Genomic DNA, 12,928 nt, shown 5'->3' with positions numbered 1-12,928 from the left:
TTATCATGGGTTGAGGATTTCTTCTCTTTGGCAAAAGAGGGTTAAGTACTATATAGCGAGGGTTCATTATTAGTTTATCCAATGATCCAATACAACACGATTATGTCCAATTCGTTAATAGCTTACAAACCGTCTTACATATCGCCACAAGTAAGACCAAATGCAATACTAAGAAATGTGCTGGCAAATGCACTTTTCTATTCACGTCAAAAGTAAATAAAGAAGAAGAATATGTAACGTGTTGTTATTTTTAAAAGTGTCAACAAAAATTGTCAAAATTTTAAAATATATCAGGAATGTAATGTTTTCACCTTTGTAGGCAACTCGACCAATCTGGAAATCTGCGCCGAAGACGCCAAGTCTCCTTTATCTTGGTCAAGCGGTGCAGACGACCGCCTCGAATGTACAGCGTGGGATGCGGAATACATCCAACATTGGTTGAAGCTGGACGAGACACGATCCACGTTGCAGCAGCAACATAGAGACATGCTGGAACTGGAATACGATCGCGCCGAACTAGAGGACTGGAGTTTGAGTTTGTCTAACGACGATCTAAGAGAACAGTGGAAGAAAAGTGATGTGACTACTCCGGGGCAGATATCTATATCGACGTTGCCCAGTATTCAGGAAAATAATGCGTTAGAGCTCGAAGAGGATTCGAATGAATGTCTGTGGAATAATTCCAGGTAAGAGTTTGTAAATATCCTTCATTTCGTATTTATTCTTCATCTAGATGCTAAATAATCCAGAGCGGTATAAGCGTCTTCGCTGTATTCCTTCACTCAACCGTTCTCTCCAGTTCTTTTTGCTTTGCTAGTCCCCTTCCTGCAGATTTCTTCTTTCCATGGCTTCGTCCACTTCATATCTGAAAGATCTTCGGGGTCTGTTTTTCAGTTTTCTTTAGGTTTATTTCCATTCCATTCTTTGTATATTTCTGTTCCAGTTTTCATCAAAAGACTGAGGTTATCTTCTTCTTGTGCGATCACTATTTGGTCGTCAGCAAAACTTAAGGTATTCGTTTCTTACTAGTATGCCAATTCCTTCGTAATTCGTTTTCCATTGCTTCCTACAGCTTGGTTCTTGGAATCGACTCATAGACCTTCTATGACCTACAAAAGTCAGATGGACGGATCTATTTTTCGCCATTCTTTTTTCTATTAGTTGTCCAACCGTGTCAATTTTGTCTAAGCATGCTTTCCCTTTGTGAACACTACCCTGCCTGGTCTGCCCCGATTTTCTCCTTTATATCTATTTCTAGTTTTTCCTTTATGGTCTTTCCTTACAGTCTGCCCATAGACGATATAATGATAATTCCTCGATAGTTTTTGCAGTTTTTTCTATTTACTTTCTTATACCTATATTGATGTCATATACTTGAGTCCATTTTGCCGATAAGTCTTCTCCATCCAATGCTCTCTCAAACATTTTGTGTATCATGCGGAATAGCTTTTCCGATCCGTTTTTTATCAATTCATTTGGTATTCCGCCGGGGCCTTCTGCTTTTTTGTTATTTAGTTTTGATCAACCTCAGCTAGGCTTAATTCGATTTCATCATGTGTACCGGGTGTCCCAATAAGAATGGCTCTCGGCCATATCTCAGGAACCGTTTATAGTAGAGCTTTGAAATAAAAAATTTTATAACAAAAGTTGCCTCAGGAAAAGCCCGGAAATTATTTTCATAATTGTGGGACTACCGCTAGAGGGCGTAATTGAATATCAAAAATTAAAAAATCTAAATTTTACAAAATTTTCCTAATGAAGGGGCACTGGAAATCCGATCGTCGTATTCTTCATAAAATTCTACGCATATTTGATTTGACAAGTTTAGGTCTACCTTTGGAAATAAGAGGTGGGGGTGAGTGGGAACCTTGTTATGAAAAACTGGGTGTGAGTCCGGTTCTGCTTAATCAAATTTTGCAAACTTGGTCTTGTTGAAGACAGATCTTTTTCGTCAATGTAAAAGTTATGATTTCGAACCAACTTACTGAGTAATATGCCAGCTAGAAGGCGTTATTTAATTTTTTTCAGAAATCTAGTGTTCCTTGAAAAATATTAAATACAAACATGCATTTTTAATACCATATTACAAAATTAGACAAAATTAGCAACAGAATAGCGAAAACCACATGTTAATACCTTTTTTCTATCTCGAGATATCTTACAAAACGTGTAAATTTAAAAACATAACTGTTACTGTCACCGGTAAACGAAATTCATTAAAAGTAGTCTATGGAAACAACAAAGAAACATTTTCCAGCTGTCAACGTATATTAGGTCTTTTCAACGCTTCTCATTTGTTTCGAGCCTCGTTTATATCTCGTATATTAATATTATACACGGATTATACGGCATATGACAGAGGCTCGAAACAAATGAGAAGCGTTGAAAAGCCCTATTTCAAAGAAATAAAAACAACTATTTAGTGATGACATAAACGTTCAAATTTTTGCCCATCATTTTCGTTGCAAACATTTACTCTTTCAAGAGTAGATTGAACAGCAGTCTCAATTTCTGCTCTCGATATGCTTTGAATGGCGTTTAGTATTCTCTGGATAATGTATTCTAGAGTAGTGTATGATGGGCAACAATTTGAATACTTAGGTCGTCACTAAGTAGTTCTTTTTGTTCTGTGATATATTTAATTTTAATAGTATTGTTTCTCTTTATATTGTTGTTTTAATTAATTATATTTTTATACGTTGACATCTGGAAAATGTTATTTTGTTTTTTTCCACAGCACACTACTTTTCATTAACTTAGTTTACCGGTGATAGTAACAGTTATGTATAAAATTTACACGTTTCTCGAGATATCTTGAGATAGAAAAAAGGTATCGACATGCGGTTTTCGCTATTCTATTGCTAATTTAATCTAATTTTATAAAGTATGATTAAAAATGCATACTTGTATTTAATATTTTCCAAAGAAAACTAGATTTCTGAAAAAAATTAAATAACGCCTCCCAGCTGGCTTATTACTTATTAGGATGGTTCAAAATTATCACGCTTACATTGAAGAAAAAGATCTGTCTTCAACAAGACCCAGTTTTCAAAATTTGATTTAGCAGAACCGGACTTACAGCCATTTTTTCATAACAAGGTTCCCACTCACCCCCACCTCTTATTTGCAAAGGTAGAGTTAAACTTGTTAAATCAAATATGCGCAGAATTTGATGAAGAATACAATAATCGGATTTCCAGTGCCCCTTCATTAGGAAAATTTTGTAAAATTTAGATTTTTTTATTTTTGATATTCAATTACGCCCTCTAGCGGTGGACCCACAATTATGAAAATAATTTCCAGGCTTTTCCTGAGGCACCTTTTGTTATAAAAATTTTTATTTCAAAGCTCTACTATAAACGGTTCCTGAGATATGGCCGAGAGCCATTCTTATTGGGACACCCGGTACAGCTTTTTATTTCGTCTATTTCTGTTTCTTTACATTGGGGGCGGATTTCAGTTAGCCATTGTTTATACAGTGGACTCTCTCTATAACGAACACGGATATTACGAGGTTTCGCTTATAACGAGGTACACTAGATGTCCCATGAAATTCCTATTGAACTATTACACCTCTATAACGAGGCATATTTGGTTATAACGAGAAAAAATGAAATCGAAGAATATGTTTCTTTACCTATTTTTTAGCGTAGTAATGGCTATAAATTACTACGCCAACTGCCTGTATATATAAATGTCCAACATCTGTGTTATTATCGAGGCCAGTACTGTAATAATTTTCAACCCCTGTAATAAACTTCTTTCTTTATATCGACCGATATTGAATATTCTAGGAAATTTACAATTTAAGATTACCGTCTCATTGTTCAGGTCGACCATGGACACCTAATAAACTACGTAAGAGGCATCAAAACATTTCAATATTATTGTTGTCTGATATAACGAGATCCGCTTATAACGAGGTAATTAGTCCGCCATTTCAGTTCTTGTTATAGAGGGAGTCTACTGTAGTATTCTTGCTATTCGTTTTCTTTGATTGATAAATAATAACTAATGCCTTTAATTTAACGAATTACAATTCACTGGTTGCTCTTTAATAACCTAATATTTTAACGCCCAGCTACATGATGGACAAGGAAGGCAGGGAACTAGTGACTCTTCTGATGGATGGAAAAAATGGCGAAAAACACTGGCCCTACGCCATTTCACACATTGCACAACAGCAACAAACTTCTCCTGATAACAGTTGGTCGAGTGGAGCGTCTGATTGTTGTAATTCTCACGAACCTGAAACGTGTTCAAAGAGGTCTTCGGTGGCTAGTAGTGATACGGGAGAATTGCCCAATATAGGAACCGATTTTACAAGGGATTTTTATAGGTATGTAGAAATTCAATACTTTTATATGTTTTAAAGTTTATTTTTGAAAAGTTTACCTCAAAAACCTCAGAAACCTCAATAAACGAGAGATGAAAACGATTATCGAAGTAGTGACTGGACATTGTCGTTTGAGAAAAGACCTATACTAACTTCGTAAAATGAATGAACCATGCATGGTGCAAAAAAATGCGAAATGGAAGAACAAACTACCATACACAGCCTATGCCAGCGTTTCCCAAAGTTTTTTTTGTCGAGGAGCACTATTCAGGACAGGAATTCTGTAGGGAGTACTTACCATATTGCACCTGAAACCTATGTAGGTGCCACAGAGAACGAGAGATATTAGTTTGAGGGGGGGATATTAACCATTACATCTTCTATTCACTTTATTCAATTTTTTTTCAATCGCAAACATAAGAAACTTATTACATATTACATATAACGAATTGAATTGAATTTGGGATAAATGCAATCGAATGTTAGGTTCCGCATTCAGGCGAGATCTATATTTTGTTTTAGTGACCACATAGGCAGATAATGCTGCTTCACATAAGTATGTTGTTGCAAAAGGGAGAGAATTTCGCTTTATCTGACAAAATTTTAAATTCGTCTTTGAGTTGACACCAAAAATCTTCTAGCGATTTACTTTCAAAATGTTTTTATTGCAGAATCCTATGTCAAATCTATCAGGCATTCATACTGCTGAGGTGTTAAGGAAGATGGTTTTTTTAACATTTTAACAAGGTATGGATCTGCAACCCAGAAGTCTTCTTTAATTTTGTCGTGGAATTTCTCAGGAAAATATTTCTGGAAGTTTTCAAGTAAATTTAACAGATGAGTGTGGAACTCGTTTAAGACATCTTCAGGTATGTCCGATTCCAGTTTTTCTCTAAATTATGTGATTAGTGGAAAGCTATCCAGGTTTTTATTTTTCACTGATTCTGAGAGACTTTTGCCAATTCCGATCGTTAAAAATAATGAATGAGTTCTTCTCACACAAGAATATCCACAAATTCACATGGACGCAACCTACAAAAAAAACTACGGTCAATAATTGACTACATAATCCACAGAGAAAGCTCTAGACTCAAGACTACAGACGTGAGGGTATACCGGGGACCAGAATGTGGATCCGATCACCACCTGTTGTTAGCCACCATACGAATAACTTACCGGTCAACAAATACCAACCGTTTATTATCGCCATGTAGCGGAGCACCTGTAGATGCTTCGCGGAGCACTCGGTGCTCCGCGGAGCACAGTTTGGGAAACGCTGGCCTATGCCATTGCAATGTGCTAAGTGATAATATAGTGTAGGAATTCACTGGTCAACTGAGGATTGCGCCAGAAAAGAACCTAAAACTACCAATAGAGTACTAAAATTCGTATAGTACCTTCCCCGTTGATCAAATTCTGCTTTATCTGCAGTCTGAAACTGAACTGCAGTCAATTGTACGGACACTAATAAAAGCTATGTTTTGTTGACTGCTCAGAAATTGCATTAATTTTAGTTGTCTGTTTGATGCACAACCTGTATTCAGAGACCGTTGGATTAAGAGGTTCAAAGCATTGAGTAATGAATACTTTTCATAACATAACCACCCCACATTCTTCCACTTAAAGACGACTACGATCTATTTTGTTTTGATAATAATTACTTGAGAGAAATTATGTCATGTTGCTTTTCTGAGTAAACAAAACTTTGCGATAGCTGGGAATAGAAATTAACCGTTGATGTACCGGGAATGATATTGGAAAATCAGAAGTTCAAGAGATATCGGGCAACGAACGTCGAAATTCCGTGTTACGGGTAATATTGTATTTAGAAGTCAAAGATATAGGTCGGTGACTGATTATGTTTTCCGTACCGCGTAAAAAAACAATTTTTAATTATTTTCGTTGTTAGGTATATCCATTAGAAATATATTGTTTTCGTTATTCAATTTTTGTGCGACATTTTATACTTTAATTTAGAAACTCATTTAGGTAAATAGAGGTTAACAAAGTAAGTTATCAATCGAAGTAGTACAGAAAACGACAATAAATATCGCTCCCATGCCACCAGATTGACAACAGGTGGAATACTTTCTTTGGTTACACCTCCTGAGATTTTCAAAATGTATACATCAAACAGGATGCCGAGGAAATTAAGATGAGAGAATTTTAAATAATTCACAACTCATCTGCTCAACGTGTTAAAAGTTCCAGCAAGAAAGATTCCTTAATTCTCCTACAAAAGAGTACATGAATTAAAAATGTATAAACATTTTCAATTTCTTTGCAACACGAAAATGCAGCAGTTGCATAATACTCTGGTTAAATCGGAGAGTGCAGGAAGAGTCTATACCGGTTTCGGAGGTCTTTTCCCCCTCATCAGTAGTCCCATATCCTCTTCTCTCCGATTTTTCCACGTATCATACTTTGGACCTTTCCGAATTGCAAAGTAAGTTTTCAATCGAAGTAGCACAGAAAACGACAAAATATCGCTCCTATACCACCATATTGACAACAGGTGGAATACTTTCTTTGGTTACACCTCCTGAGACTTTCAAAATTTATAAATCAAACAGGATGCCGAGGAAATTAAGATGAGAGAATTTTAAATAATTCACAACTCATCTGCTCAACGTGGTAAAAGAGGTTTTTTAATAAAGAGACTTGTATTTACTTTCGAACCCGGGGTAGTCGTTGATAACGGGTAGTTTCAAGCAGTGCCCCACAGCCACCATGTTATTAGAACAACAAAGGTCAATTCTAAATTGATATCGCTAAATTTTTAATAAATCATTGCTGTTATTTGCTGCATCAAAATGGCTCTGCCCTTTTCTATTAGTTGTACCTATAAATTTATTTTAGGTTAGTGAAGTTTGAGAGCACTAAAAGTCTGGCCTCGACTTCGTCCAGAAGCTTGGGAGGAGCCTTAAGTGAAAACGGCGATAACCGGGAAGCTACCTTACAAAATGTCCTGACGTTCATAGCTGAGCAACAGAAATACGTCCATTCCAGAGAACCTACGACGAGACCTTGCTCGGTAAACGAGTTGACCAAAGAATTTAATATCGAAGCCCCACCACAACATTTAGACGACATTAAAAACAGCGACAGCGATTACAGCATACCCAAGAGCGAATCAAAATCCAGTGATAACGAAAACTATGTCACCTTGAAGCAGTTGTGCGAGGAGTATTGTTTGAAGGAGAAAGAAAAGGAGGAGAGTAGTAAGTGCAGTGGATTAAGTAAGTATATTTGACAATTTTTGTTTCTTATTATTTATATTACTGTAAATGGCATGTTTCAAATATCCCATTTCTTGAATTCTTTCATCATGGCAGTTTTTATCTTGTCCGAAGCAGCGTGAAAGAGCTGCACAGATGTTGTATTGAACCATGTTTTGAGATTCTTTAGGTTCTTTTTGGTTGTTCTTCTTCTTACTGGACCTAATATTTTTCCTCGCAGGATGCCTTGTAGGAGGGCATATCTGGATTCATTTTGCATGTGTCCGAGGTCTTGAAGCTCTCGAGATTTGATGGTGGTCAGTATCAGTCAGATGGTGGGCTCAAATGCTTCCAATCTTCTGCTTTTTGTTGTTCTTTAGGAACAATTTTAGGAAATGGCTGATGAGGCTTATCGTACAGTATTCTTCGCATTTCGTTGCTCCGGGTTTTTTTTGGAAGTTAGACTTCAGTCATTCTGTTGGTAATTCTCCAGAGTTTTATATGTTGTTGATTATGCTTGTGATTATTGCCATTGATTCGTGGCTGCGTTATTGCAGAATAAACCTTGTTCTGTGTCTTCAAAACCTTCGATGTAAAAAAAGCAAGTTTCTTCGACCCTCAGAAACCAAGATATTGCAATTTTGTAGCGTACTCCAATTGAAAGTTCTATTCTCAAAAGAAAAACGAAGTTCGGACAGGCAACATTTTATTAAAACCATTGCTTTAACGAGTTATACCTTTTTATTTCTTCTCGAAAGATGCCATATATAAAATGTATCACAACGTTTGGCATTTATAACCTGTTCAATTTTTAGCTCTTTATAAATAAACAATTGAAATATGTTTTTAAGGAAAAAAATGGTACCTTGGTTTCTATTGCTCATAGAAGGTTCTTTTTTGTTAAGATTTTGTTTTTCGCCATCTTTTTTAAATCTTTCGCCAAGTCAGCCCTTTTCAAACTGTTTTTAATACCAAAGGACCAAGCAGAAACCTTATGGGAAATGGCTCTCTGTCAAATGCTCTGAAACTTTGGGTTCTGGTAGTCCTTGATGTGTAGAACAAAAGACTCAATGGGCGCGTAGCTCCAAAAAAATCATGGTTTTAAGATATACCTAAGCCTCTGAAGTTGTAGGTAGGTACTGTGAGGACGTTTGAGTTGGAATAAATTCATTTTCTCGAGAATGGGTGACTGTGGAGATAAATTACGAATTAAGTCGATTTTTATTTTTCAATTATAATTTTTTGGCATAGGTATATATCATACTAGTGACGTCATCCATCTGGGCGTGATGACGCAATCGATGATTTTTTTAAATAAGAATAGGGGCCGTGTGATAGCTCATTTGAAAGGTTTAGGGGAGTGCATATAGATTTTCACTTCGGAAAAAATCAAACAAGGTAGAACTTTTTGTAATTTCATTAAGAAATGTTTAATAAACAACATATCAAAAAGTTCTACTCGAGAAGTGGGTGCTTCATTTTTTATTAAACAAATGAACTGCGAAAATAGATGTTTTTTTAAATAACTCCGAAAATATAAATTTTTGAAAAAAATTGACTTGGTCATTGAAAAATTCAGAAAATTTTACAAAAAAAAACCTTATATAAAGATTTTTCTAAAATTAAATCTGTAGCTTCTATAATTTTTTATTTATAACGCTAAAGTCACCCTTCTCACAAACATTGGCGCACTGTAAACTAGCGTACGGCGAAGCGCACGGTTGAGTTATTTTAATGTAATTCTTTAACTAATCGATCAAATTTTACAAATTGAACATGAAAGAAGAATAATTAAGCTATCTTAGAGTTATTTAGAGGCATAAGTACGATGTGGGCTGAAAGTAAGACTTACATGAATTTTGTTTAAAAATGATTTAAAAATGTGTAACTAATACAATTTTTCTTATAAAACTCTCAATTTTGCACAACTTTCCTTTCAATCATCTTACTAAACGATGTTTGAATAAAAAAAAATCTCAAAAATTTAATTCAAATGGTACGACATCTCAAAAAATGTTATTTTTGAAAACTTCATAGTTTTACAGAATTAACACCACTTTAAGACGGTATTACTAAATTTTCAACAGATCTATCTATTACAGTTTTATAGGTGTTTTTTTAAAGCTCAGGATGTAGTCTTTAAAATGCACTAAATTATTTTACTTTAGAAATGAAATAAACTATTACTTTTTGAGAAAATTAAGAAAGATAACAAAAATGTAATACAAAAACCGAAAATTACCAGCTAAAAAAATGTTTATACAAAGTGATCAAAAGTTTTTTCTGTAAAACTTATCTAAAATACATTTAATAATATGCAATAATTGAGTTTTAGATTTTTGACTATCCAGAGTATTTTATGAAGAATAACTTTTTTTCGAAAAATTGATAATAAAAAAGTTTTCCCTGTGGTTCCTAGCTACGCAAACATATTGTATAAGAGGTTCTGTATAAGAATTTTCAAATTGTAATGCCATATTCGGATTCAGCATAACCAAAACAAAATAGAAACATATTTGATCAAAGTGAAATGATGAGTTCAACGATATTTTTAAAATTATTTATACAAAACAATTGTTATTGTTTAAACAATTAATTAACAATTAGCGGCCAAATCTGCGAGTAGAACTTTTTACTTTAACATGTATATAAACTAACAAAAGAAATTTTAGAAAAATATAAGCTTGTTTGAATTATTCCGAAACAATGCATGTTTTCGTTCTAATTGCACTCCCCTATTATTCAATTCTCTATTCACTAATATAAACATAAACATAATTATTTATACAGGGTGCCCAAAATTTTTTTTAATTAAATTAATTGAGACAAAAAGAAGAATGTATATAATTTATTTAATTCGAAATACATTTTACTGTTGTCTGAAAACAGAAAAAAAATGTTTATTTGATAAATAAATATTGTTTTTCGCTTAAATTCAATATTAAAGATGCCACCCACCTGCCTCTTAGCAGTTTGAACATTTAATTTAAGCGAAAAGCAATGTTTATTTTTCAAATTAACATTTTTTTCTGTTTTCTGACAGCAGTAAAATGTATTTCGAATTTAATAAATTATATACATTCTTCTTTTTGTCTCAATTAATTTAATTTAAAAAAAAATTTGGGTACCCTGTATAAATAATTATATTATTGTTTATATTAGTGAATAGATAATTGTATAACCTTTCAAATGAACTATCACACGACCCCTATTCTCATTAAAAAAATCATCGATTGCGTCATCACGCCCAGATGGATGACCTCACTAGTATGATATATATGCCAAAAAATTATAATTTAAAAATAAAAATCGACCTGATTTGTCACTTATCTCCAGAGTCGCCCATTCTCGAGAAAATGAATTTATTCCAACTCAAAGGTCCTCACTGTACCTATAACTTCAGAGCCTTATATTTTAGAACCATAATTTTTTGGAGCTACGCGCCCATTGAGTCTTTAGTTCTACACATCAAGGACTACCAGAACCCAAAATTTAAGAGCATTTGACAGAGAGCCATTTCCCATAAGGTTTCTGCGGGGTCCTTTAATATAATAACGAAGTTTTTAACATACCTTAAAACTGAAGCCCCAAAGAATCGATTACAATTTACGAAATACCTGTAGAGTCACTATTTGGGCAATTACAGTTAAAACAAAGTTATTAACATTGATAAATTACTGCAAAATAAGGGTTTTTTGCCTACAAAAATTGGAACAATTTTTTCTAAAATGTATAAGAAACGTTTTATAGGCAAAAAATATCTTTTCACTTTTTATTAGTGTTAAAAAAAGCACATATAGCTGTAAGTCTTCAAGGATATACCTTTTAAAACCTTCAAAACCTGTATAAGACTTTTCCCATTGTTTTTTCTTTTTAACAGTGTTTTGATTTTTATTAAACGTTTAAAATTAATTTTTTAATTGTTTTTCATCTTTCAAAAACCGCATCAATTTTGTTCGTTCTTTTTATAGTAAAAATGATAGTTTTATCACATTTTGTTTATTTGTTTTTGTGTCGACGATTAGTTCGAAGGTGGTCATCAGTCTGATTTGTTTATATTTACATTAATAATAAATTTCTGTTTTGCTTTAAATATTTTTGTGAATTTTGGTAATTTATGACTAGTAGATAATAGTACATTATATACCGCGGGACTGAAGTAGTACATTTAATCCTGAAGGTAAAGTTTATGGCCCGACCGCAGGGAGGGCCATAATTTACCTGAAGGATTAAATGTACTTCAGTCGCAAGGTATATACGATACTTTTCGTACTTCCGGTATGATTTTATTAATTATTTCAATAATTTCAATCAGTTTTTTCTCTCTTCAACTCATTTAATAAACTGTCTTTAAAATAAGTTACCATAGTAACATTGCGTTGTGACAGTTATAATTTAGAAACATTGTCATTACTAGTGTCATTGTAAAGAAACATTGTTATTGATAATTATTGGTATCATGAGTGAAGAAGGTGTATCTGATATTGATAAAAGAGCAGCCGAAGTAGATGAAGAATTGTTACCACCGAAATCTAGAAAACTATACGAGCAGCAGTACGATGCTTTTAAAAAGTGGTGCCGCTTAAAAAATGTGAGACAACCTACTGAAAATGCGCTGTTAGTCTACTTCGATGATAAATCAAAAGCGGTTTGTGCCTCAACTCTCTGGGCACATTACTCAATGCTGAAATCGGTTATTAACATTAGAGAAGATATTGATATAAGTAAATTTCCAAAATTATTAGCTTTTTTGAAGAGAAGAAATGAGGGATTTAAGCCAAAGAAGTCAAGAATTCTCACGTCTGAGCAGGTAGATCAGTTCTTACGGGAGGCTCCGGATGATAAATATTTAATGCTTAAGGTAAATTTGGAAATTTGTTTATATTCAGAAATTTTAAGAAATCAATTTTTTTGTAGGTTGCACTTATTTTGGGCGTTGCGGGAGCTTGTCGTGGAAAAGAGTTGGTTGATTTAGAAATCGACGATGTGAGAGATTTGGGCGATTCCTTCCTAATTGCGATTAGAAACACCAAAAATAAAATTGACCGAAATTTTGTGATCAAAAATTCAGAAAACAGTGCCATCAGTTTTGTGGCGATATTTCGGAAATATGTGGCATTGCGAAAGACAGGGACAACTCATTCAAAATTTTTTGTTCAATACATCAACAAAGAATGTACTACGCGAGTAGTAGGAAAAAACATGTTTGGTACAATTCCACGGCAAATAGCAGCTTTCTTGAAATTAGAAAATGCGACGTCTTATACGGGACATTGTTTTAGACGCACATCTGCGTCTTTGTTAGCTGATTCGGGAGCAACAATAGACGTGCTGAAGAGACATGGAGGATGGAAATCCTCCAACGTGGCCGAGG

General features: G+C 34.1%; 1 protein-coding gene across 6 annotated transcripts in view; it reads left to right on the top strand.

Annotated features, from left to right (window-relative positions):
• Nucleotides 1-12,928, top strand: part of LOC126880604 (uncharacterized) — a 605,043-nt gene that overhangs the window by 564,251 nt on the left and 27,864 nt on the right. For all 6 annotated transcript variants that reach the window (XM_050644584.1, XM_050644586.1, XM_050644585.1 and 3 more), the window contains 3 exons: nt 320-686; nt 4,082-4,339; nt 7,196-7,575. In XM_050644584.1, the coding sequence (XP_050500541.1) occupies nt 320-686; nt 4,082-4,339; nt 7,196-7,575 (1,005 nt within the window). The remainder of the gene's footprint in view (nt 1-319; nt 687-4,081; nt 4,340-7,195; nt 7,576-12,928) is intronic.

The sequence above is a fragment of the Diabrotica virgifera genome, chromosome 2 (genome assembly GCF_917563875.1).
Source record: "Diabrotica virgifera virgifera chromosome 2, PGI_DIABVI_V3a".
Taxonomy (NCBI): Eukaryota; Metazoa; Arthropoda; class Insecta; order Coleoptera; family Chrysomelidae; genus Diabrotica; species Diabrotica virgifera.
This window is presented reverse-complemented; position numbering and strand designations above follow the sequence as displayed.